This window comes from Cetorhinus maximus, chromosome 22 (genome assembly GCF_964194155.1).
Source record: "Cetorhinus maximus chromosome 22, sCetMax3.hap1.1, whole genome shotgun sequence".
In the NCBI taxonomy this organism is placed as follows: Eukaryota; Metazoa; Chordata; class Chondrichthyes; order Lamniformes; family Cetorhinidae; genus Cetorhinus; species Cetorhinus maximus.
In genome coordinates, this window is record NC_135900.1 from 28,815,081 (window position 1) to 28,841,211 (window position 26,131).

Genomic DNA, 26,131 nt, shown 5'->3' on the forward strand with positions numbered 1-26,131 from the left:
TTTAAAAGGTATCTGGATCTGCATCTGAAGTGCTGTAACATGCAAGGCCTTGAACCAGGTGCTGGAAAGTGGGATTAAAATGAGCAGCTAGTTTCTCTTTTTTTGGTGCAGACACAATGGGCTGAATGGCTTCTTTCTGCATCATAACTTTTCTATGGTTCTAAGCTAATTGGTTTAAGTGCGTGATTAAAACAGTTGTAACCATATATAACTGTATTTACAGTCTTGTAATGTGTACAATGAACATTAAATGAATCAGCCCAACAAAGCAGCTTATAAAGGGCGCTATTCAGCACTTACTTTCTAATGGGGTGTGAGAGTGAGCATGATGGTTATTAACTGGCTGAGGCGGATTATCCAACTCCAAAGACCCTGAAATAAAAACAAGGGAAAAACAACCAATTAAATGGTTTCTTAACTATATCCTGTTAATAGAGGCTAGGATTCTTTCCACTCAGCTCCAGATAACCATTGCAAGCCATTACAGGGTATGGTGTTCTAGCTGCATTAGTGGCAAAAATTTACAAGTAATCTGTTCTGGTTAACTTCAGTCTTACCCAGTTAATTTCAGCAGTACTGCCAATACATCTGGGGAACCCTAAAATTAGGCTCTTGCCAACCCGTAGGACAAACTTTTAGGTATATATAGGAAATTCTGCTTGTACTGATTTCTCAGTAATTTGGTTTTAATTAACTGTGGTGCTGCTTACTATATATCTGGCTCCCAATTAACCAAAAAGTCAGTCAAAAATGCCTAGTATACTTTTGTACTGGAATTACAATCTTTATTAGAGCTTTGCACTGTAGCATGTATTTTCATTATATTCTGCTTTTAAGATTAATTGTTATTTCTAAAAATGGGCAAAAGTAGTGTCTATAGCATAATCTCTTATCCTTTCTGTCTGCAGGAAATGTACTGAGAACCTTTGGTATTTCTCAAAATACAAAGCAAATATAATTCTATTATTATTACACTTCTATTATTATTACACTTCTATTATTTCTCAGTGTCAAGCTTTGCTAGTTTGCAGCTTAATAATTTATTCTTTCATTGGATTGGGCGTCGCTGGCAAGACCAGCATTTGTTGCTCATACCTAATTGCCCCTTGAACTGAGTGGCTTGCTCGGCCATTTCAGAGGACAGCTAAGGGTCAACCACATTTCTGGGGTCTTGATATAGATCAGACCAAGTAAGGATGGCAGATTTCCTTCGCTAAAGGGCATTAGTGAACCAGATAGGTTTTTACGACAATGATAGTTTCATGATCACCATTACAGAGACTAGCTATCAATTCCAGATTTTATTAATTAAATTCCACCAGCTGTTGTGGTGGGGTTTCAATCCACATCCCCGGGGCATTAGCCTAGGCTTCTGAGATTACTAATCCGGTGACATTATTATTATGCCACCATATTTAATATAACAGTATATTATATTACAATATTTAATATTAAGGTTGCTAGCCTATAGGTTTGTATTCATCTGTCAGTCAATCTTATATAGAGGAACTGAGACAGAACCCTTTAGCAAGAAATCACCTATACTACCCTCCACCATTTAATCAGCACTGTCCAGTATAATTGGTCAGGCTCTTGATTCCTATTTAATCTTGGTAACCTCTGCTTCCCTTATTAATTGCACCCTATAGGTACTGTCGGAAAAAAATTCTGACTAGAAATTGAAACAGTCATCAACAGTGCTCGTGTTAAATAATAACAGGACGGCCTCCAAATTGCACCAACTTTCAGCAATGTTACATTTCAGCAGAGACTCAAAACTTGCAAGCATTGCTTAAGCAAAGATTTGCCACTTCCAAGCATTCCCCCCACTGACTCTTTTTTATCCTTGTAATCAAAGTCCCATTGTCAGATTAATAGGAAAATGCATTGTTTTTCTCCTTTGTTCACAGAATACATGAAAAGTTGAATCCCCAGTGGCATCAGGATCAGAGGCTGGATGGCACCAGTCAGAATGCTTTTGGATAATAAGACTGGGAAGCAACATTGCTACACAGATCAACAATGCACTGTGGGAAACCAAGATGCTAACATTAAGGTCACAGATGTTAGAGAGTTATAGTTGCACCACGAAAATAGTTCTATGGCTTTGCAAGGAAACTAATAAGCTTGGTAATAGCTCTTGGTTACAGCAAATCTACTGAAACTATAATTGTCACCTGCTGTTGAACCGCAATCCGATTCATGTGCTCAAGCAGAATTTTGTGTAGGAAAAGGAACTCAATGGTACCTTTTAAATCTATATCTATTAAAATCACTGGGTGGATTACCAAATTCAATGCAATATTAACCTGCAGGTTAGGTAACAACAGACATTTTAGCAGGTCTGTAAATTTGCATTCTAATCTGCAACCCTAGACATTTATGTTTCAAGTATCATGCAACTCCACAATCTTGCTGGAGGGTGGCTGTGCAACAGTTGATTTTCCTCAAATCAGAAAGACTAAATATAAGCGTGATTAAAAAAGAATTTTGAGTTTGTCTATAGTTGATTTGATGTCATCTCTCACACACTCTACATATAAAGTTTACTAATGTAATAAAATGCCATAAGTGAAGGAACTTTGCAGTGTATCTCTAGCAATTTGGTCCAGCCAAATCAACCATAATCATTTCATTTGACAGTTAATTTGACAGATTCTTTTTCCCATAATGCAGGAGTGAGCAATATGCATTGTTCCACTGACGCACGTGTAACCTCACAGACCAATTATCTACTAACCTCTTTCCATAAAATGTTGTTCAAGTTAGCAGGCACTAAGTTGGGTAAAGCGATATTTAACCATCATAGGCCAAATTTTCCAGCTGCCTTCATTGCCATTTAACCCCACACCACTCCCTCCCTAACTGCACTGTGGGTGTACCTACACCACATGGACTGCAGCGGTTCAAGAAGGCAGCTCACCACCACCTTCTCAAGGGCAACTAGGGGTGGGCAATAAATGCTGGCCCAGCCAGCGAAGCCCACATCCCGTGAATGAATTTAAAAAACTAACGTCTTTCTCACCTACCGAGTGAGGTTTGCAGCCAATTCCCATCCACCCACCTCCCCTGCCCCAACAGAGTATTATATCCACATCCTCCCACTGACACCATCCACCCCACCACTAATTCCATGGAATATGTTTCTGGTTCTACATATAAGCATATTCATAATCGAAAGCCCGACTCATCTATCTTGGTGGTGGTTATAAAGATGGGCAGAAGTGTGCTGAAGCCATGGGAGAAACACAAGAATTTTTAAATTGAAGCATTCGTGAACTAGAGGTCAATGTAGATCAATGAGCACCTTCCTTTCCCTGCCCAACTGCTTCTGCCACCTTGACCCTCCTGTATCTTTATCCACTTACTTGCCATCCTTTAACTCAGCTTAAATTAGAAAAGTGCACTTAGTCTTGGCTCTCTGTATGCCACACCACAGAAGATTGACTGATATATGCAAGTATCAGCCCAGTTTACCAAAACCTTTAGACACAACCTTCACACCAATTAGATATCAGATAAAAGCTCATCCAGAACAGAGGTTAAATATCAACTTACTCAACTTAGTGTATGTTAATTTGAACAACACTTAATCTGTCAAATGATTTAATGACGCCAAATGTTTTAATGAATTAATTTAGGACATTCTTCACTCTTAGCTTTAACTTAACAAAAAACTGACCCAGGTTAAGTATGGGCAGAATTTTCCCCCTGTTGGTGGGGGGGGAGTTTAAGAGCGGGTGCGCAGAGGCACACCTCCAATCGGCGCCCCAATCAGAGGTGCACCGCCATTTTATGTGGGCGGGCCAATTAAGACCCACCCAGCGTGACATCTGCACGGAAGATCTATGCGCTCCCTGTGCGGGCGGGGGCGGGGGGGTCCCTGAGTCAAGAGTGTGCTCTTTCGCGCATGCACACGAAAGAGCGCACTCATCTCCCTGAGGTTAAATGCTGCCTCAGGGAGATCGGCTGTACAGTAAAAAATGTGAAAAATAGAAAAAAAAAATTCCCTGACATGTCCCCTCATGTGACACTGACACAAGTTGGGACATGTCCATAACTTTTAAACGTACTTTAATTACATTTTATAAAACCTACATGAAACCTCATCCCGCCCCTGGATGAGGTTTTGTGCTTTTTCTAATGACCGCCAGGGCTCCTGGCCTGCCCGCCAACCTTAAAGTTGGACGGGCAGGTCCATTAATTAGTTTAATGACTCTGTCAATGGCCTCGATTGGCCATTGACAGGTCGGCAGGCGTACAGCTGATTCTGCTGAGCCTCCGCCTACCTGAAAATTTAAATGGGGCAGGGTGACGTCAGGAGCTCCACCCGACATCTTCCCGCATCGGCGAGCGGGCCCCGCCCCCCGCCCGGAAAATCCCAAAGAACTAAGTCTTTAAAGCAAAAGAGTTATTTGGCATTTCTAAATACTCCAATTCGGTAAAAAGCCCTTCCAAAGTGTCAATTTACCATGGTCAATTCAAAGTTTGCTATAATTTACCATCATAATGGCTAAAACTTTAATATCTTCGAGGATTGAAGTCACTGAAGCCAACCTGGTGAAGTTACAACATAGAACTACCTGTGCGTGCATGTTAAACAGTGGAAGCAGCATGCAATAGAGCTAAGTGATCCCACAACCAACGGATCAGGTCAAAGTTTTGCATTCCTGTCACATCCAGTTGTGAATGGCATTGGACAATTAAACTAAGCAGAGGAGGAAGTTTCACAATTATCCCCATCCTCATTAACCGAGGAGCCCAGCACATCAGTGCAAAAGACAAGCCTGAAGCATTTGCAACTATTTTCAGCCAGAAATGCCAAGTGGATGATCCATCTCAGCCTCCTCCTAGGCCCCAAAGTCATAGATGTCAGTCTTCAGACAACTCGATTCATTCCACATGATATCAAGAAATGGCTGAGGGGACTTGATGCAACAAAAGTTATGGGCCCTGACAACATCCTGGCAGTATTCGTAAAGATTTGTGCTCCAGAACTAGCCATGCCCTTACCTAAGCTGTTCCAGTACAGCTGTAACATTGGCATTTACTTAACAATGTGGAAAATTGTCCAGGTTATGTCCTGTCCACAGAAAGCAGGACAAATCCAATCTGACTAATTACCACAGGCAACACTTGCTCAGCAGTAGCTTTCTCATTGACAGTTTAGGTTCAGCCAGGGCCACTTAGCGTCTGACCTCATGACCTTTTGGCCTCGGCCCAAACATGGTCAAAAGAGCTGAATTCAAGAGGTGAGGCGAGAGTGACTGCCCTTGACATCAAGGCAGCATTTGACCGTGTGTGGCATCAAAAGCCCTAGCAAAACTGGTGTCAATGGGAATCAGGGGGAAAACTCTCCACTGGTTGGAGCCAGGCAATGACCATTAGAAACAAGAGAGAATCTAACAGTCTCCCGTTGGCATTCAATGGCATTACCATCGCTCAATCCCCCACTATCAACATCCTGGAGGTTACCATTGACCAGAAACTTAGCTAGCCCAGCCATATAAATACTGTAGCTACAACAGCAAGTCAGAAGTTGGGAATTCTGAGGTAAGAAATTCACCTCCTGACTCCGCAAAGCCCAGGCACAAGTCAGGAGTGTGATGGAATATTCTCCTCTTGCCTGGATGTGTGTGGCTCCAAAATTACTCAAAGCTCGACACCATCCAGGACAAAGTAGCCTACTTTATCGGCATCCCATCCACCAGCTCAAACATTCACTCCCTCCACCACCGAGGCACAGTGGCAGCATTATGTACCATATACAAAACACACAGCAGCAACTCACCTAGGCTCCTATGACAGCACCTCCCAAATCCGTTACCTAGAAGGACAAGAACAGCAGATGCGTGGAAACACCATCTGCATGTTCCCCTTAAAGCCACACAGCATCCTGATTTGGAGCTATATCACCATTCCTTCACCGTAGCTGGGTCAAAATCCTGGAACTCTGTTCCCAACAGTCCGGTGGGTGTACCTACACCACATGGACTACAGTGGTTCAAGGCGGCGGCTCACCACCACCTTCTCGAGGGCGATTAGGGATGGGCAGAAAATTTTGGCCTTGCCAACAACTCTCATATACCATGAATGGAATAAAAAAGTGTATTTATTTCTTTCACACATTAAAAAAACTACTGAAATCTTATGAAATTACTTTTACATTGTATTTCTTTAGAACAGACTGTAGACAGAACTGTTTGTGCATTAACTCCCTGCATTAAAACAGCTAAAATTCCTCATTTTTGAAGTCAGTACCAGAAACATCATCAAGCCATCACACTTGCACATAAAGTAGGCCCCCACCTGCCTGGGATGGACAAGCTTATTGCTAAGTATAAATGTTGTTGGCAAGAATGTGACACAAAATCCGCTAAAAAATTATACAGTATAGTTTAATATCGAGGGATTATGAAGAAAAAAACATTTTAACTGAATCTGCCGAGATACAAGCACCCATGTCATATTAACTGTATAAAATCACACCAAATTAAAATTTTATTTTACTGACATCTACTGGCAATTTAAGGTGTTAGCACTGTTACCTACAGTTCTCAGCTTAGCTTGTAATCTGCCAGAAACATCAATTTAATTCAGTTAATGTCACCAATAAGATCTTGAATTCTAGAATTACAGTACTATCCTGTAACAAATTAACATACTTACTCCTTTCTAATATTTCTGTAATTCCAGCATTATCAGCTTCAAGCTCCATTTTAAATTTGGCAAGTTCTTGGTCCAACTTACGTAGATGTCTATCCACCTGGTTAATCAAAATATAAAACCTAATAAGCAGAACAAGCTATATACACAAAGTCCATAACACTAACCATGGATTATCACAAGCAGCCAAATATATTGGGCAAAGGCCGCCAGCCATTTGCCATTTCTACTGAAGTCAATTATAAAGGTACTGTCTATAACAAATTAAGCATGTTGGCTATTTTGAGCAATTCAATAATCTTTTACTGCATTGTTGTTGTTGTTGTACTGTATTTGTATTTAAATCCCTCCGCCATTGATAATCCTGTGTCTGTTTTTTTCTGGTCTCAGAGCATTTTATTAAGTTAGATTTGGTGGTCATTGGGGTTGTACTTCACTCACCAGCCAGTGAGATGTCAGAGGCAGCATTTCTCCTAAACTGAAGATGGACCAAGTAAGAGGGAAGCAAGGGTGGAAATTGTGGAGGCACTGGCCATATCTTCCAATCCCCCTTAGATACAGGGGTGGTGCTGGAGGGCTGGAGAATTGCAAATGTTACACCTTTATTCAAAAATGAGTGTAAGGATATGTCCAACAACTACAGGCCAGTCAGTTTAACCTCGGTGGTGCAAAAACATTTAGAAACAATAATCCAGTAAAAAATTAACAGTCACTTTGACAGATGTGAATTAATTAAGGAAAGCCAGCTTGGATTTAACAGCAAATTGTGTTTAACTAATATGGATTGAGTTTTCTGATGAGTTAACAGAGAAGGTTGTTGAGGGCAATGGAGTTGGTGTGGACTTCCAAAAGGCATTTAATAAAGTGTCACATAAAAGGCTTGTCAGGCAGGTTGGGGCCCACAGGATAAATGGAACAGTAGCAGAATGGATAAGAAATTGGAGACAAAACTTGGAAATATTTTAAACGGCGAGAAGGATAGTTGTATGTCCTTTCGAAGTTTATACAGGCTGGTGGAATGGGCGGACAAATGGTGGATGAAATTTAATGCAGAAGTGTTAAGCGATTCACTTTGGTAGTCATAGAGTTTACAGCACGGAAAGAGGCCCTTCGGTCCATTGTGTCCATGCTGGTCATCAAGCCCCTATCTACTCTAATCCCATTTTCCAGCACTTGGCCAATTAATTAATTAATTCTTAATTGGTAAAAAGAATGAGGAGAGGCAATATAAGATAAAGGGGGTGCAACAGCAGAGGTATCTGGGGGTATATGTGCAGGGTTATAGGAATTAGGTGAGTTGCACTTGGAGAACCAGTACTGACATAATGGGCCAAATGGCCTCCTTCTGTGCTATAACTTTCTCAATTCTGAGAGAGTGATCAGGCATAGAGTATTTAGATTTATTCCACACAGCATCCACTGTGATGTATGAACATGCAACTTATTTTAGGTCTAAATGTATGGTTGATTTTATTTAGTAGTAAATCTAGACCTTCAGCACATTCTCACAATTCACTTTTGTTGAATGGTTTTCCAGACTGTAAAATTTAACTGTGAATGTGTGAAAATGTTTTGTGACTGAGTCAATGGTGTGCAATGATGGCTGGATATTTACCTCAAAAAAGCCGATAAAAGATGATACACCATCCAATACGGTCAACTAAAGTTTTTAGCACCAAGGCGCTCATGATTAAGTGTTGGGAACTGCAATTTATTTGACAGGTTGAGAAATCTGAAAAATTGCTGTTAGACTGAGGAACATGAAAACTTGTTGGAATCATGCTCCATGAGAAGCAACTAAATACACCATCCTACAGCTACCATGCAGGATAGTAAACAATGCAAGTTTGTACAGATAGCTTACAACTATGGTTTGAGTGGTTGCAATATGCTAACAGCTGAATGATCAAAAGTTAGTTATTGGAAGGGGTACCAATCTTAAAGCACCTTGGAAGAGAAAATTCTAGATTAAAGTTTCCTACAGGATTAGGCAGGCTTCAGGTTTTCTTAATTGCTTACCTATGTACAATAAACAATTAACGTACACTACGGAAGAAAAACAGGAAATGCTGGAAATACACAGCAAGTCAGGCAGCATCTGTGGAGAGAGAAACTAAGTTAATGTTTCAGTTAGGTAACCTTTCATAGGAACTGGAAAAAGTTAGAGATGTGACAGGTTTTAAGCAAGTACAAAGGCAAGGAAAAGGAGGCAGGGGAGGACACAACAAAAGGAATAAGGTGAAAGGCAGGACAGATTAAATGACAAAAGGGATGACACTTGCAAGGAAAAATAGTATGGTAATGGGACAAGTAAAGAAACAAAAGATGTGCCTAGAGGAGGTGTAAATGGCAATAGGAGAATCATTACCAACAGATATTGTACAAAAAAAGGGTCAGATCTGAAATTGCTCAACTCAACATTGAGTGCCCAATCAAAAGACGAGATGCGGTTCCTTGAGTTTCTGGTGGGCTTCTTTATAACAGCGTAGGAGGCCAAGAACAAGGAAGTGAGTGAAAATGGGGCAGAGAATTAAAATGACAGGCGACTGGAAGCTAGGGTCATTCTTGCAGGCTGAAAGGAGGTGCACCGCAAAGCAATCATCCACCTGGATTTGGTCTCCTCAATGTGAAGGATAGCAAAGGTGAGGAAGCAAAAAGTTGGTGATGCACTGTTTGAAGGCAAAGGAGGGGTGGAAATTGGAAGCAAAGGAGATAAAGTTTTCCACTTTTGTACAAGAGCAGGTAATGGCACTAATGGAATCATCAATGTACCTGAAAAAGAGGTGAGGGGGAAAACAAGAGTAGGACTGGAATAAAGAATGTTCCAAATACGCCATGAAATGACAGCAATACCTAGGATCCACACAGGTTCCCATAGCCCCACCTTTTATTTGGAGGGGTGGAAGTTTGAGGAACAGCACGTCACCTTTCGGTTAAGTACTTTACAGCTATCTAGACACAACATGGAGCTCAACAAGTTCAGATCATAATCAACTCTCCCTTTTTGTCTTGGACAACAGACGTTGGTAGTGATTGTGCTACTGTTATTTGCATCTCCTGTAGACCATTCCTTCGGTCTTGCACCATCATCCCTTTGACCATTTAATCTCTCCTGTCTTTCACCCTTTCACAGACCATTCTTTTGTTCTTTCCTCCCATCAACCCTTTCCCTGCATCTGTGCAAGGTTAAAACCTGCCCAATCTCTAACTTTTTCCCAGTTCTGGTGAAAGGTAATTTACCCGAAATGTTAACTTTGTTGCTCTCTCCACAGATGCTGTCTGACTTGCTTTGTATTTCAAGCATTTTCTGTTCTTATTTCAGATATTCAGTATCTGCAGTATTTTGCTTTTCCCTTAATGTAAAGCATTGAATTAGTTTGACGGAGAGGAGTGCTGCTGAAATCACACAGTGAATTCCCTAAAGTCTCAGAGTTCTGTGGATGTGTATAGCATCATTCTTCCAACAAGTAAGCACTTATTTTTGTCTGTCAATTCCTAATTCACAACTTAATTCACCTTGAACTTGAACTGATTTCAGTTTCAGTAGTAATCTTTTGTGAACAGCTTTATCAATTCGGAGGTTTAAGTGCACAATATTATATAATTTTCCACTGTCCACTTGGAATGTCACTTCTTCAAAAAGTCAAGGTGGTTAGTCAAGCAAGATCTTCTTCTCCTAAAACCATGATATGTGCAAATTACTTGATTATTTTCATATAGATAATCCTTAGTTTTTCTTCTCATTGCCTTTTGTGATTTTTTCCAGACATTAGACAAATGTAAGTGTCTGGGTTAGATTTGTACTTTTTTTAAAAAAAAGTGTTTGACATCAACTTACCAGATCATAAATTTGATTTGCTAACTGGACTTTTTCATCAGCATCTTCCAAGGCTTTATAGTAGTCCTATAAAAACGAGATTCAAAAAGTTAAACATGCATCTATTTAACTTTAGTGGAAGGAAAAAATGACAACCTTGCCACTGGTGCAGGCAAGTCAGCATGTATTGGTGCCAGTCCCCAGCCTGCATAAATGAGGAGGGTTAGAGGCTGTAAAACCACCCATCAAAGCCAAAAAAGATGATGATTTATTTGAAAGGTGATCAACCAGCATTGTGGTGACCCCATGTAACATAGGAAAAGCTGAAAGAGAAAGGAAGCAAAGGAGAAAATGGTGAAAAAAATGGCGAGATCACTTTCTGCCTCTGCATGGTTACACTGGCACTGGCATAAATTATAAGTGTCTTCAATTATCATCTGCACATACCATTTATTAAAGAATTTGTCGCTATATTCTCATAGAGCAGCCCCAAAACACAAATCAAGAAGCACTACTGAAAGCAAATATATAGTCTGCTCTGCTAGTACCCCATATATTTTTAAAAGGTCAGCATTTGTATTAGAAGTGCTATAGAATTAACCTTTGGCCAGTAATTGCTTAATTAAGGTATAAACAAAATGCCGCTGGATAGTCCAGCAAGTTTATCCAGTGATGGAAGTGTATACGTGTGGATGTTGCATTAGCACAATATTAAGTTTGGTTGCAATACCACTCATGGTTGAATAGTCTGCTGGCACTTTCTGTCAAAGCTCACAAATTAATAATGGATTTTTAGGCAAAGGCTAGGCAGTAGCCATAGAACATTTACAGAAGAGAAAGGGAGAAAATTGACAAGAGGAGAAAAATAAACCTTTTTCTTAAAAGTAAAGATTTTACAATATCAACAATCAAGGAATTTAAACTTTTTGCAAGCAGCATTTTGTACTACCAGTCATAGAATTGCACTATTCTATTACTACTTGTTTCATCACTGTGCGTTTGCATAACCTAAGTTGAGTTGCTCTAATGTTATGAACTGACACAAATTTTCAACTGATATTTTGCTGATAGTTGAAAGAAAACTAACCAAACCACACTTGCCTTCTTGATTGCTTCCATCTGCTCCTCTCTCCATTCTGGCTTGTTTTTTTTCGCATTGACAAAGAACTCATTCACCCTTTGTTCTAACTGATCCATTGCATCTGTGTGGGGAGAAAAGAAAATCAGCTATTTTCACAACATGCACGAGGGTATATGAAGTTGCCAATCTCATGTGTGCACAGTTTTGATCTACATCAATATTTTTGATCTTTCATCATTGTTGGGAACAAAATGTAGATAGAACATTTAAATGAAACAGAAATAAAATTAAGTGTTCATCCTTATGAGAATGAAATTGACTTTTCTTCACTGAATTCATCTGAGCTTGGAGCAGCTCTGCTGATAATAGGGCTTAAAGCAAGTCTCTAAAAAGCCCTATACTGCTATAATTTGGATATTGATTAATCGATAACTTGATTGCAGGTAACAATTTTTGAAATTGGGCAATGTAAGTCTACAGTCTATGCTATTTAAGAAACCGCACAAGGACTCTCCTATCTATTAGCAATTAAACACTTTCACCTTGTGTTTCATCGTCACTCACCCCAATTTTATTAAGTTGTATGAGAATTTATACAATTTCTCAGTCATCGTAGGACATTATTTTGCAGGTTACACAGCATCCAACAACTATATTCACAGGAACACTTCCAACTAAGGATTAGTCAACACAATTAGAAAGCAGTTAGAAATAAATGTATAAGATGGAATGTAAGTGGGACAGTTACATATTGCAACACTCACTTGGCGCCCATACTTCCACTAAGTGTTTTCTTCTTCAGGAAATAGTAAGGGCTCCTAGGAATAGCAATCAATAGCAGCTTACATTCGAGTGCAGCGCAATTTTTATTATGGTGCCCTCTTAACGTTTTCTTTCACATTTATTAGATTACTATTTAATTTATTTTCTCATTTTTTTCTGTATTGTTTGTATTTTATGTTTTGAAAAGAATTAACCATAAAGGGACTCAAGAGGTGTACAAGATACTTAACAGGATCACAAGAAAATTACAAATGAGGAAGGAAATTTTCTCCTATCACTGCTTGCTTATCTCCACAATCACCACACCCTCAACTTCTCTCTCCCCCCGCCCCCCCCACCTTAGACCAGCTTATATTTCACTTTTCTCCTAACTATACTCAGTTCTGCCGCAGGGTCATGAAGACCCGAAACGTTAACTGATTTCTTCTCCACCGATGCTGCCAGACCTGTTGAGTTTTTCCAGGTAATTCTGTTTTTGTTAAGGAAATTTAACCCTCCAGCAAAACCCTAAAATCCCTCTATTTGCAGCATCCAATTCTTTATTAGGTGATAAAGTAAACCTGGAAAAGCTTCAGAAATGCCAGAGTAGCACAGGTTCATGGCTGTGAAGGTAAAGTGTAGAATAAATACCAAAAGGGATTCTTTACATGGTGATTTAATTTTTTCTTGAAAATTGAATGGGTTGCTAGCAGTAGTGACTGAAATCATGGCATCATGACAATTTAATAAATACTTATAACTCTGCAGCAAAAGGACAGTATTCTAGAAAAAAAAAGGAATTTAAAAAATGCATGGCCTGTTTATACAATAAGGTTGTGAACTGCAGATTGCTACCATAGTAACTTCAAATTTTAAAAAAGTTATGAGGTTTCCTGATTATCTTTAAACTTCTTTTGCACTTCAATAAATCTTCTATATGTTATAACCATATAGTTTCCAAAAAATGAGTCTCTAGAGATCAGTTGTAAAACTTAAGAACTTAATAAATAGCTTTAAGGTTTATTTTCAGCCTACTTTCAGCTGATACTTTCACTGATGTTTACCAAGTAAACTAGACACATTAACAGTGAACAAATTACTCAAAATGACATGTACTTGTAGTTGCATGTTGTCTGCAAGGTTGTTATTAAGATTCTTATCAAACTGTTTGCAGATCTGTGTTTTAATAACATAATCGCCATCAATTTGTGTTGAACCAGCCTCTTCGGAGGCTCTTAAGAGGGGGTGACGAGGGGGAGGGGGTGGGGGAAGTAAAGAGGATTTGAAAAAAGTTCATGGCAAAACACCATTACATAATGTAATTTATTAAACTAGTCAGGAAGAAAATCCTTCATGATAACTCTCTGCTTGGTGGGAATAATACTAATAAAATGACATCACTAATGCCCCACTGCATTAGCTGGACAACTTAAAATTAATTTTGAATTTTGAAGAGTTTATTGCATTTTTTTGCCAAATGAACCTGATCATTCAGAGATTGTTAACACAGTTAGAAGAAAAGTTTAATTTAACATGCATGAAAATGTTCTAATTAGACTTCTAAGTAACATATCAAATTAATCAAATTCAAATGTTTATACTTGTAACCAAGCAGCGGTGACCAAAGGAACTGTGGTTGGTATTTCTGCTGGGCAATAAAGGTTATGGAAAGCCAATTCTCTTTTAAGAACAATTTTACTTACATTAGTTATTAGATTGTAGTGATACAATTTAAATTGCATTTATTATGGTACATTATTTTCATTGGATTTACTTTTGTTAAGACTTACAGAATTTCTTGAATGAAATTCTTAAATAAATTTTCAAATGAGAATGGCACAAAACTCAGAAATATTAAAAACTGCAAACTTAGAAGACCATTCTCTTGCCAGGCCAAAAAGCATTTCATTATTTAATATACATACATGTATGCATAAGTGCAACATCTTAAGCAAATTTACAGTATCTCAGGTTACTTTTAAATGTGTGAAATAAAACACTGCAGGCAGCTAAAAGCCATCATGAAGATACTGCGTGGCATTAGCAGTTAGAATGACATCAAAAAATTATGTCGCAAGGGAAGATCCCAGAAAAACATAATACCTTCCACATGTTCACTGAACCCGAGTGAAACAATCGTCCCACCAAAGTGGAGTAAAAAGCATATTCGAAAAGTTTATATAATTCATCATTTACAAAATAAAACACAAATCCAAGTGCGCCTGGCCACTTTCTCAAAAGGGAAAGAGCAGTAGCCCACCTAGCGCTGGACCAAGTGATGAACACGCTGTTGCTATGGTGTATGTTGTTATTCGACTCTTCAATAGAGTAGGGGGAAAAAAAAACATAACATTATCTAAAAGAGAAAAAAAAAACACCATAAAAAAACGAAATAATTATAATCATTGCAAATGATCGGGTTATATCCAAAACAATTTGATATCCAAAACCAAAGTAAAGCAGGATTTATTATTTTAGCTGAAACTTTTATTTACTGAAGGTTTCAACTTTTACAAGGTGCAATATTAAAGAAGCCCTGGCGGGATTTTAAAAAAAAATCAAGTGGGGGGGTGGGAAGAAGGTGTTCGCGATCTTGCAGTGTCTGTATTAAGAGTGGGGGGTGTATGTGTGTGTGCAGCTGGGCTGAGTTGTGTGGCTCTGACATGACTAACGTGGCTCTGCATACTCTGTACTTGCAGGTCCATCTCCCTCATTTCCGTAAACCTGTCGCGCAGATCCATGGGAAGTTGTTCGATCACTGTCGAGAGAGGAAAACAACAACAGTGTTAATGGCGGCTCCTCTCTCCGCCCGGCCTTCAAACCAGTTTGAAAAAAACAAAATTACAATCTCAACTCCACACCGATGCCTTGTACTCAATACTCACTCTCCAAGTAATCCTCCAAGTACAACATGTCGACCAAGTGTGGAGTTTTAAAACCGCACGATTTTTACTGGGTGTATGTTTTTTTTCCCCCCCTCCCTAAAATGGTTCCAATATGGCGTCTCAAGCCAGCGCCGCTCGTTCGTTAAAAAAAAAATGGGGAAGGGGAAAAAAATCCACCGCTTCTCGAGCTCCCGGCTCGGCCCGGCCCCGCCCCGCGCGCGCCACAGCCGCTCCGATTGGCGGAACCCACGGGCCTCTATTGTGTCGTCATGGGATTGGCTAGACACGCCCCCGGCGCTAAGGGCATGTTGGGAGATGTAGTCCGGGCACTTGTGGTTGAGGCGCGGAGCTGGCGCTTTCTGTTCCGCCCCCTTTCGCTGTGTTATGGCGAGTAAAGCCGGAGGACATTGGGTGAAATCGGTCTATAAATAAAGCTAGGAATGGCATCTGTGTGGTTTAGGTTACGCCGGTTCAGCATCGTTTTGTTATCTCTGGTTATTGTTTCGGGTTTTTTTGAAAAATAAGACGTATTTCCGTTTCCGATTTGAAGGTAGCGTGCACGAGCTGGACGGCGCGCTCTTTTATTTGTATGCGTCCCGTAGGAAACTTCATACAACAACTCAGCATTTAATATTTATTGGTGATTCATTGCACAAAAAAGCTTGGTACATCTTACAGCACAGAAGGTGGCTATCCTGCCGTTGCAGACCATGCAGTCTAACAAGAGAGCTAATTAAGTCCACTACCTTGATCCTTAACCCTACATTGTTTCCTCTTCAAGTGCTTGCTCAATTCCCTTTTGAAAGTTAGTATTAAATCTACGTCCAACAGCCTTTTAGGCATACCCAGAGCATAACACTTCATTCCCCAGTAGGGTCTAAAATGAATGTAGTCTTCTTAAAAATTGCTGTTCCTCATGTGACAATCATTGCGACTTTTAAAAATAAATTTGAACTTCCAGTTGATAGCTGAAAGAATGACATGACAAGATTTCATGTTTTAAGAAATTTACTGTAAGAGACTAAAAGCCCTATTGACTATGTATTTTTGTAGGCAGCTTAATTTTCCCCTTTTTACTATTGACACAACCAAAAAGAGAATCAGTTAAGTTACACTGTCTCTTAAATAGTCATTCTATTTGCCCAGATCTAGTCCAAAGTGATTCTCAGCTTTTGAGGGTTTACTTCCATTTCTTCCTTTTCCCAGGCTGATAACTTTTAATACCAGAACTGTCTTCACCAGGGAGAATCTTCTTGGCGATTCTCAGTCTAGTGCAAGCTTCATAAATCTTACAGACTTCTTTCAAATCCTCATGAATTTGGTCTTCTCAATAAAAGTGCAAGCTTCCACCTGCATTTTTGCACAGTGAACTAGAAACTTTCAGCTGCTCACGCTTCCTCTCGCCCAGAACCTGGTAGACGAACTGAGAGAGTTTCCTGGGATATCTTAGAAATCCTTCCCCTGTCAAAGCATGCCTCCATGGAAATGTGAATCATATGGGTCTTGTATCCAGGTAGAAATGCTGATTAGCTCTCCTTTAGACCCCAATTCTATTCTATCTTGGAATTAAATGGATAAGTTAAAGCATAACTCTTTACAACTTGACATTCTGAACACCGTCCTGGAGCTTTGGAGACTACCAGTCTAACCACTGCAAATACAGATGCTGCTGCCATTGACTCCAAGGCCTGAATTTTTTGCTTGTTGGGCACGCGTGATCGGTGGACCCAGGAGCGGTTGGGAAACGGGCCCACGACCGCGATTGTCCCCTAACCGCAATTTCACACAGGCTGGCCAAATAATGGCCAACCAGTGTGAAACGCATGTCAAGAAAGGCTCAGCAATGCCGTTGGGGGTGGGAAGGGAGCAGGTGCCGACGTCACTGCGGGTGCTAGTGAGCACTTCCAGTGAGCACCCTGAAGGCAGACAGCTGCCTCAGGGAGCTGCAGACCTCCACAGAATAAACCTAACAACAAAAATGCTGTAAAATATGCCCATGCAATATAATCAAGCACCTGAAAGCATGCCTCATAAAAAAACAGCCCCCAGATATCTCTATTTTATTTCCCCATGGAGATTTCATCATGCCCTCGATCAAGGTTTGAGCAAAACTGTAAAGGTCACCTGGTTGATTGGCTCGTCCACCAACCATAAAAGCATGATGCCACCACCAAACACATCTTCCCTTCACCCCCCCTGGCGGCAATCCGTAGGGATCGTTCCCTCCGGGACACCCTGGTCCACTCCTCCATCACCCCCTACTCCTCAACCCCCACCTATGGCACCTCCCCATGCCCACGCAGAAGATGCAACACCTGCCCCTTCACTTCCTCTCTGCCCACCGTCCAAGAGCCCAAACACTCCTTTCAAGTGAAGCAGCATTTCACTTGCATTTCCCCTAACTTAGTCTACTGCATTTGTTGCTCCCAATGCGGTCTCCTCTACATTGGAGAGACCAAACGCAAACTGGGCGACCGCTTTGCAGAACACCTGCGGTCTGTCCGCAAGAAAGACCCAAACCTCCCTGTCGCTTGCCATTTTAACACTCCACCCTGCTCTCTTGCCCACATGTCTGTCCTTGGCTTGCTGCATTGTTCCAGTGAAGCCTAATGCAAACTGGAGGAACAGCACCTCATCTTCCGACTAGGCACTTTACAGCCTTCCGGGCTGAATATTGAATTCAACAACTTTAGATCTTAAACTCCCTCCCCCCATCCCCATCCCATTTCTTCCCCCTCCCTTTTGTTTTTTTCAATAATTTATATAGATTTTTCTTTTCCCACCTATTTCCATTATTTTTAAATCTACAACTAATACCTTGTCAGTCTTTCCACCACACCCCCACTAGAGCTGTACCTTGAGTGTCCTGCCATCCATTCTTAATTAGCACTTTTCTTAGATAATATCACCACCTTCAACACCTCTTTGATCCTTTTGTCTGTGACATCTTTTGATTATCTGCTCCTATCACTGCTTGCTTGTCCCTACAACCACCCCACCCTCAACTTCTCCCCCCGCCCCCCACCTTAAACCAGCTTATATTTCACCCCTCTCTTAACTATACTCAGTTCTGTTGAAGGGTAATGTGGACTCGAAACGTCGACTCTTTTCTTCTCCAGCGATGCTGCCAGACCTGCTGAGTTTTTCCAGGTAATTCTGTTTTTGTTTTGGATTTCCAGCATCCGCAGTAGTTTTTTGTTTTTATAACCATAAAAGTGGACGGGCCACAAAAAATCACTTCCAATTGCCTCCTTAATGGGTTTAATTGTCGGCAGATGCGCTTCAGACTGCTGCGCATGTCCGCCGAGCAAGATATCGCGTAAGTGCATGATGATGTTGGGACGCTCGCCTGACATCATCCCATGGCTAGACGGGTCAGGCGCATGCCCACCGCGGGACGTAAAATTCTGGCCCAAGTGTGAACATTTACGCCTTCTACCCAGCAAAACAAATCAAGCTTCCTTTTACCCTTTAACAGCACATTACCCAGGCCTGTTGTCAGGCAGACTTCAGAACAGGTCACGTGACCCCCTTCATTTTAGTGTAAATTAAAGACATGGTCTCAAAGCCTAACAATCTTGTTAAACCTCATAATTGTAACACTTATTATGACTTAATAAATGACTTATTTTGAATAAGTAGTTTGGAAAATCTGTGAAATATGAACTTGATACCAAAAGCTTGCTTCTTAAAAATAAGCATATTTCCGATGTATTTTCTATCTTAAACATTGAGTCAAATATGACATCTTCACATTCTGAAGAGTCACTTTCAACTCAAAACAACTTTGTTTCTCTCTACAGTTGCCAGAACTGTGCAAGATTTCCAGAACTTGCTGTTTTTATTTCAGATTTCCAGCATGCACTATGTTTTGCTTTTGTATTAGTTGGTTATTGCTGTGTACTTTTCCTGCATTACTATTCTTCATAGTATTTCATTGTCTTTGTAATGTTGTGGGATGACCTGAGGTTGTGCAAAGTGCTATATAAGTGCAAGTTCTTTCCTGTTCCCAATAATTTACATATACTTCCTCTAACCTAGTATATTCTAACTTAATATGCTGCGCATTGTAATTTTTTTAATACCATGAAATGTGTGTAATTATTTGAAAATGTCATCTTTTTTTTCTTTACTCTGTTATATTTAGGCTGGATGTGATGTGACAAAAATTGTAAATAAATATTTGTTCTAATACTTTGGTTTGAAAATATTTTCTGAATGAATGACAAACATGCAAGAAGTTAAGAAATAAAAACAAAATATTGGAAAACACTCAGCAGGTCAAGCAGCATATATGGATAGAGAAACAGTTAACTTTCATATTCATTAAGTTATATTATGGATTTCAGCTCCATTCTTCCTGTCACAACTAACCCCTATCACTATCTGCTTCCTGTTCAATTTGATCTTACCTAAAAAATGTGACTCCAATTTAGGATATATTTGCACTAAGGGAGGCTGTATTAAGTGATATGGGGCTAAGCTAATATTCTCATTGACCTGAATCAGGATAGTAATGGGGGAAGAGGAAGGGAATCATATACAAACTTTGAAATGCATATTTTAGGCCAGAGTTTAACTCATTTTAGCTAAAATATCTTCGCAGCATGTGTTTAATAAAAACAATTCCAGCTTGCAAGCACACTTTGACTGGTAAAAAATGCAGAGCTATAAATAGTTTGTGCTGGCAATCCTCATGTGTAAGATTGGCACCAATTGCCATATTACTCAAACATGTGGAAAACTATTCATCTGTAAGAGCAAATATATCAAAATTTTGGTGACCTATGAAAATATGTTACATTTTAAAACCAAAGCATTTATTTATCTATCATTTCTAATGTATACTGACCAGGCCTCGAACATGGTATAAACCATGATTTAATTGATCATCTATCATCCAGTATATATTTAAGGTCAACTTTTAGAACATGTAATTCGATTATTACAGTGAAGTGGGGAATACTTTTGTGTTGCAATTTAGCAGACAATCTATTGAACAACAAGTATTTTCCTTATGCTAGTCAGGGCAGCTTAAAACAACAAAATGTTAAGAAACTGTTAACATCTGTGGGCAAATACTATTAATGTAATGAATGTGAGATTATATTTAACATTGCTTATTGCTACCACAGTGTTGTTTTTAATACAGCAGCTGTTCTTTGGATCTTTAAATGTAATTAATATATTCTGTAGTGTTTCCAGTGGAATAATTGAATCAACACAATAGGTAAATAATAGACAAAGCAGTGGTGTGAGTTTTCTTTACGGTTTTATGAATTGTGTTTATGCCTCCATCAATCTATTTCATTCAAATATCCGAATGGAAGGAAGAATAATAAATCAGAATAGTAAACGTGGAGATTATCTCTGTAAAATTTCCAAAGTAATATTAGTTTATATGTGGATGATGTCAGTTGATTCTATCTGATATGAAGGGTATTGTGTGCATTTTAAGCAATTAACATTATTTGATTTAAAAAAAAATGTGTTGCATCAGTTTGAATTGAATGGAAAGCCAATAGTCCTTCTTTTGACTCATATACATGAGTCGAAATAGAATCAGCTGTTCAGCACTTGATGCAGAAAGGAAGTTACAATCTGGACCCTTGTGCTGAATACAGCAGTTGATTGAAGGAGAATGGAGAGGGTGGGGAACACAGAGCAAGTGGAAAACAACAAGAGACCAGGCCAAGTGACACTGATATTCCAGAAGCAGAGAATTTGGTTCACAGTCAGTCAAGGAGTGAAGAAATTCCAGAATTGGCCTGTACATGGAGAGGCTGGATCCAGAACTGACTTGAAAGTATACACAAACTTCATTTTGCATTCTCTTGTGGTCTTCATATTTGTTTCATGTTGAACAAGTAGCTGACTCATTGTATGGTAATGTCCCCACAGTTGCATCACTCATTCAAAATTGTCACTGAAGACATTCATGGCACTTCAGACAAATCAGAAATTTAGATATTAATATTTTTCTAATTTTTGGTTATTTCAGCCTAAGTGGGTTAGTTTCAAGTTGATTTATATCAAATATGGAATCAACTACTGCTGACATACTCTAATTTTCCCCTTCTGGAAAAACACCTTGTTTTTGGCCAAGGCACTAGAATTTGTGTTAAACCATCGATGCTGTTACATAATATTTGCTACATTGAAAGAACAAATGTTGGTAATTTAATGGCTCATGAAGTTGTTTGTTTAATAAATTAAGCCAACTGCTTAAATGCTTCTATGTGCTTTTTGTTGACAACAGATGTTATATCAGTTTTATTGACCAGAAAACTAATTTAGGCATTGGAAAATTGTTCTTCAGATTTTTACTACTTATCTCCAGAGAGTTCAACAGATGTCATCCTAAATAAATGCGGGATTTACCAACTTCTTTTCAAGTTTTGCATGATAATATTCTTGGCTATTCATTTATATCCTACACTGGCATTTGTTTCAATGATTATCATATCACGCCTGACATAGTTTCGGCTTTTTGATACAATTTCTGTGCTAATGAGTGTACCAGACTACCCCAAAACAGCTCATTACATTCAGGCACATACATCTTAGGTGGGATAGCCTGAGGCTAGCACTTATTGTAATTAGGATTGCACACTGGAATTTGCATGATTTTCTCATTACATTTTCTGTCTCTTGAAAGACAGAGAAGATGACACAGAATCTGACTGATATAGACTGAAACTACTAATTGGATATATTTCCATTTACTTTACTAAAACAATGATATTAAATAAATATACAATGCAACAAATGGAAATAATCCTCAAGGAAATAATTTACCTTTTTCAAACTTCAGAGTTGATCTGGATATGAATACAGTCCAATCAAAACCACTTCAAAATTTCCTCACATCTTGGAAGGGCAGTTGTGCTTCGAATAAAATAAACGAGTATTTTGTTGGCGTAGAAACTTCAGCTAAAGGTATTATGATTAGAATGTATGAACCTTCAAAGTATTTGCCTGTACTGTTGTAGATGATCCCAAAATCTACCCTAATGTTTATGAATGAAAAGTATCTATGTGCATTTACTTCTGGAAAACGATGCTTAAAGCAGGTAATAGAAATTATTGAAAGACTAACATGCAGAAACAAGTGAATAGTATAGATCTATTTAAGGGGAAGCTAAACAAGCATACGACGGAGAAGGGAATAGAGGGTTATGATGATAGATTTAGACAAGGAAAGATGGGAGGAAGCTCAAGTGGAGCATAAACACTGGCATGGGCTATTGCTCCGAGTGGCCTGTTTTTTGTCAAATATCCTTTGTAATCCTAAATAATTTTAAAGCATTGGGTTGACAGCATAGCCAGAAAAGATTTTTTGCAGTTTTGTGACAACACTTTGGTACAAATATTTCAAATGACACACCACTGACTGAAGTTGATCCTACATGAAACCATTCTATGGTGAATAATTATCTTTCACACAAGTTTCTCACTCCTGTGACTGGGGCAGAGAGAAGGGGAGAGAGTTGCTATAGTGCATACTAAAGGAAAGATTATAAAAGAGCTGCAGAAATACAATGGATAACCATGTGGAACTGACTGATTTTCTACTGAAAAATAGAAGTGCCCACTCCCGTTCACAAGATTAATTTTATCTGGAGGCAAAAATTAGGACTTTGCAACAGACTCTGACTAGACTGTATTATAAGAAATGCTCCTGAGCATGTGTAAGAATCTGAAGTGTTGCTTTAAGATTCTGTAGTGTGTTCTATAACCATGTTTGCTACATTGTGCCATGGTCTGCTGTTGCACATTTCTGTTTCAATGATGTTACAGGCTAAGACAGAAGAAGATAGCCTTGATCTTATGAAAACTATCCTTTCAATGTCTCTTTCAATAAGCCTATGAATTGAGAATTTGCTGAAATACTTTGCTGATGCAAAGTAAGCATTGATCTGCATGACTACCAGAATCAATTCAGGTTTAAGCTGAGGTGTAGCTCTGTCACTGCTACACTCTGAGCCTTCAAGTGCAGTTTTCCTCAGACATTTCTAGGCAGTTGTTGGCTGCCTTAATAAGGAACAATATGAGCAGTTCATCTCTGGTGCAATCGAAGCTGCCTCACATCCCTTTCTTTATCCTTCTATTTCTTGTCATAAGAATAGAGAAAGAGAGAAAACCCCTTTGGGATCTCATATCCAGAAATTGCACTGGAACAACAATAAATGTTTCTGGTACAATCCTGGACAAAAGCAGACAAAAATAAACAAAGTAGCAAAAACAGACACAGAGCTGTCACAAATCTAAAATTAAAATCTACTTTCATGTATGCTCCAAGATACTCATTTTCTCAGTTCAGAATGTATCTGATTCAGATGCTATGTTTTAGGTGGAAAATTTAAGCACACAATGCAATTTTGTAAAAAAAAACAATCTGGGAACCAATTTATTAAGCTGAGGCCTCTGACCATTTTAGCTGACAGTACTTTAGACCAGCCTGGAAGCATGCTGGAGGCTGATACACAGAATAGATGGAAATTCATTAATTCTTTGCCCATTTCTGAGCCTTGATAGTGGCAGCATTGGCTATATGACCAGAAGTTTGGTCCTATGCAATGTATGTCTAATTAGTATATTCCTTTTAGTATCTTGCCATGTCTTTTTGCTTCTGTATGTTGCTTCACCTGAATCATTTCAGAAAAAGCTTGAACGGTTAACCAACTTCCCTTCCTGCTTCCAGCACCCCCAACAATGCTCAGAAAATCTATCTGCCCCAAAGCACTGCCACGACTTAATCTTCTCAGTGCTCTGAAACCCATTTTCCAGGGCTCCAACTCACTGTCAGTGCTCTGGACCTCATCATCTGAAACTCACTCCCTAGCCCCTCTAATGAGATCTCAGTTGTTATAAGTGCACTGATGGAAGAAATGCCCAAACTTGGATGCACATATGTGGCTGCACATATCACACTGAAAGTCAGATGAGGTGTCTTACATGCTAGGTGCTTGACAACCAAACCTCACAAACTCACAACTTCAAATTGATTCAAACTAGCCTGGCAGGCATGCTACAGGATGATATGTGATTAGTTGCATTTTCCAAGGTATTGAGGTTAATAATACAAAATTTCAATGTCATCTTTAGTATATCTTCATAGCATTTCCTCTGCCCACTTCAGTTGCAATATGTGCACCGTAGTCTACAAAAGCTTATCTGCTTTAGTTTTGATTTACACACCATCGATGAAGTTTAAAAATGGCGCAGTTCATGGGATATCAAATATAGATTCCCCTAACACAGTTCTTGAATATCTTAAGCAGTACCATAGCAAACAGTATTCTGAACAGAGTTGGAGCAAGAACACAACCTAGTTTGACATGGTTAGGGACTACAAGTGGTGATTGCATGCAACCCTGGTCCATTAGTGACAGCAAGACTTCTGGGCCTGAATTTTTCAGGTGGTGGGCGGGCTCAGCAGGAGCGGGCGGGGGCAGTAGAAAAATGGCTTTGTCTAGGTTTTTGAATACTTAGCTGCCCACTTACACTATTTTTACCAGAACTTCTGAACTTCTATTCCTGTGCCTACAAGACTAATTCATCCCTACAGGCCCATCTCATTGTGGAAGTCATCTCTACTTGAAAAGTGAATTATCCAACATCAGTCTTCAGCCGGCCGTCCCTTAAAGGATACACCACTGGACTTTAATTCTGGACTCATGTGAAACAATAATTCTTATCTTCACTATGGTCTTTGCTCCGTACCTCTTTCTTTCCCTTATCCCTCTTTTATTGTATGAATGTACCAGGAGCTATGCAGCGAAACCCCCTCCCACGTTTTGAATGTGTGTAAAATAAACTAACACCTTTACTTCACCTTTTGTTGTGGGGTTATTAATAGAAATGGGATCACACCAAAACTGAGGGGCTGGGAAATGCACCATTGCTTTCAAAGGGGGAAATCAAAAATCAAAAACACCTTCCTGTTTATGGATGGGTGGTGAGAGAAGAAACCAGGGCTGTCTAAATTAAACCGCCCCCCGCCCCCCCCACCCCCTTGTCCATAGCATAAAGCATCATGTAAATGTGAGTCTTACTTTCTTTGATAATTCGTCAGTTTTATCGACAAAATCACCTTTTATATTTATAACTAGTTTTTGAATACCGAGGCCGGGATTTTCCAGTCCCATCCACAGAAATTTTTTTATTCATTTATGTAATGTGGGCGTCACTAGCTAAGCCACCCTTATCGCCCATCCTAATTTCCCTTGAGAAGGTGGTGGTGGTGTGCTGCCTTCTTGAACCGCTGCAGTCCACGGGGAGAATTTTCTCCGTTGGGCAGGCGGGCCGGTCAGGAGCGGGCGCGGAGTTGATCGCCACCCACGATCAGCTCCGCGTGGCATTTTATGTGGGCGGGCCAATTAAGGCCCACCCAGCGTGACTTGTGCCTGGTAGCGCTCAGTACTACCTGTGCGGGTGGGGGGAGGAGGGAGAGTCATGGCCCTGAGCTGCCTCAGGGACATTAAGTTCAGTTTTAAAAGTTTCAAAAAATGAAAGAATAAAATTATTCAGACATGTTCCTTCATGTGACAGTGTCACATGAGTTGGGACATGTTTATGAATTGTCAGAGAAATTTTTATTTAATTAAGAAAACCTTCATGAAACCTTATCCCGCCCGCGGATGAGGTTTCATGCAAAGTGTGAAGGCCGCTTGGGCTCTTCGTCTGCCCGCCAACCTTAAGATTGGACGGGCAGTGTTGAGAATCAGTTTAATTAGTTTATTAATGGCCTTAACAGGCCTTTGTCAGTTCGGCAGGTGCACAGCCGACTCCAGCGCGCACCCACTGAACAAAAGATTGGAATGACGCGCGGTGACGTTGGGAGGCACGCCTGATGTCGCTGCCCCTGCACGCCTAATAGAAAATTCTGCCCCATGTGTTGTCAAAACACCCACGGTA

At 39.7% G+C, this 26,131-nt stretch overlaps 1 protein-coding gene and 1 long non-coding RNA gene across 5 annotated transcripts in view; one reads left to right on the top strand and one right to left on the bottom strand.

Annotated features, from left to right (window-relative positions):
• ing3 (inhibitor of growth family, member 3) overlaps positions 1-15,419 on the bottom strand; it is a 35,785-nt gene extending 20,366 nt beyond the window's left edge. Inside the window, exons 1-7 of one of the 4 annotated variants that reach the window (XM_078568003.1) lie at positions 15,212-15,419; positions 15,013-15,084; positions 14,587-14,682; positions 11,585-11,685; positions 10,505-10,570; positions 6,670-6,766; positions 301-372 (exon numbers count right to left, since the gene is read on the bottom strand). In XM_078568003.1, coding sequence (XP_078424129.1) covers positions 301-372; positions 6,670-6,766; positions 10,505-10,570; positions 11,585-11,685; positions 14,587-14,682; positions 15,013-15,084; positions 15,212-15,239 — 532 coding nt within the window. In that variant the 5' untranslated portion in view covers positions 15,240-15,419. Of the gene's footprint in view, positions 1-300; positions 373-6,669; positions 6,767-10,504; positions 10,571-11,584; positions 11,686-14,429; positions 14,551-14,586; positions 14,683-14,998; positions 15,085-15,211 lie in introns of those variants that run through there. The other 3 variants (XM_078568004.1, XM_078568005.1, XM_078568006.1) reach the window with 3 other exon arrangements.
• A 133-nt stretch (positions 15,420-15,552) lies between these two features.
• LOC144696362 (uncharacterized) lies at positions 15,553-20,475 on the top strand. The gene is made up of 2 exons (XR_013580154.1): positions 15,553-15,761; positions 19,015-20,475. It is a non-coding gene; the product is annotated as an uncharacterized LOC144696362 (long non-coding RNA).
• Positions 20,476-26,131: the final 5,656 nt, after the last annotated feature.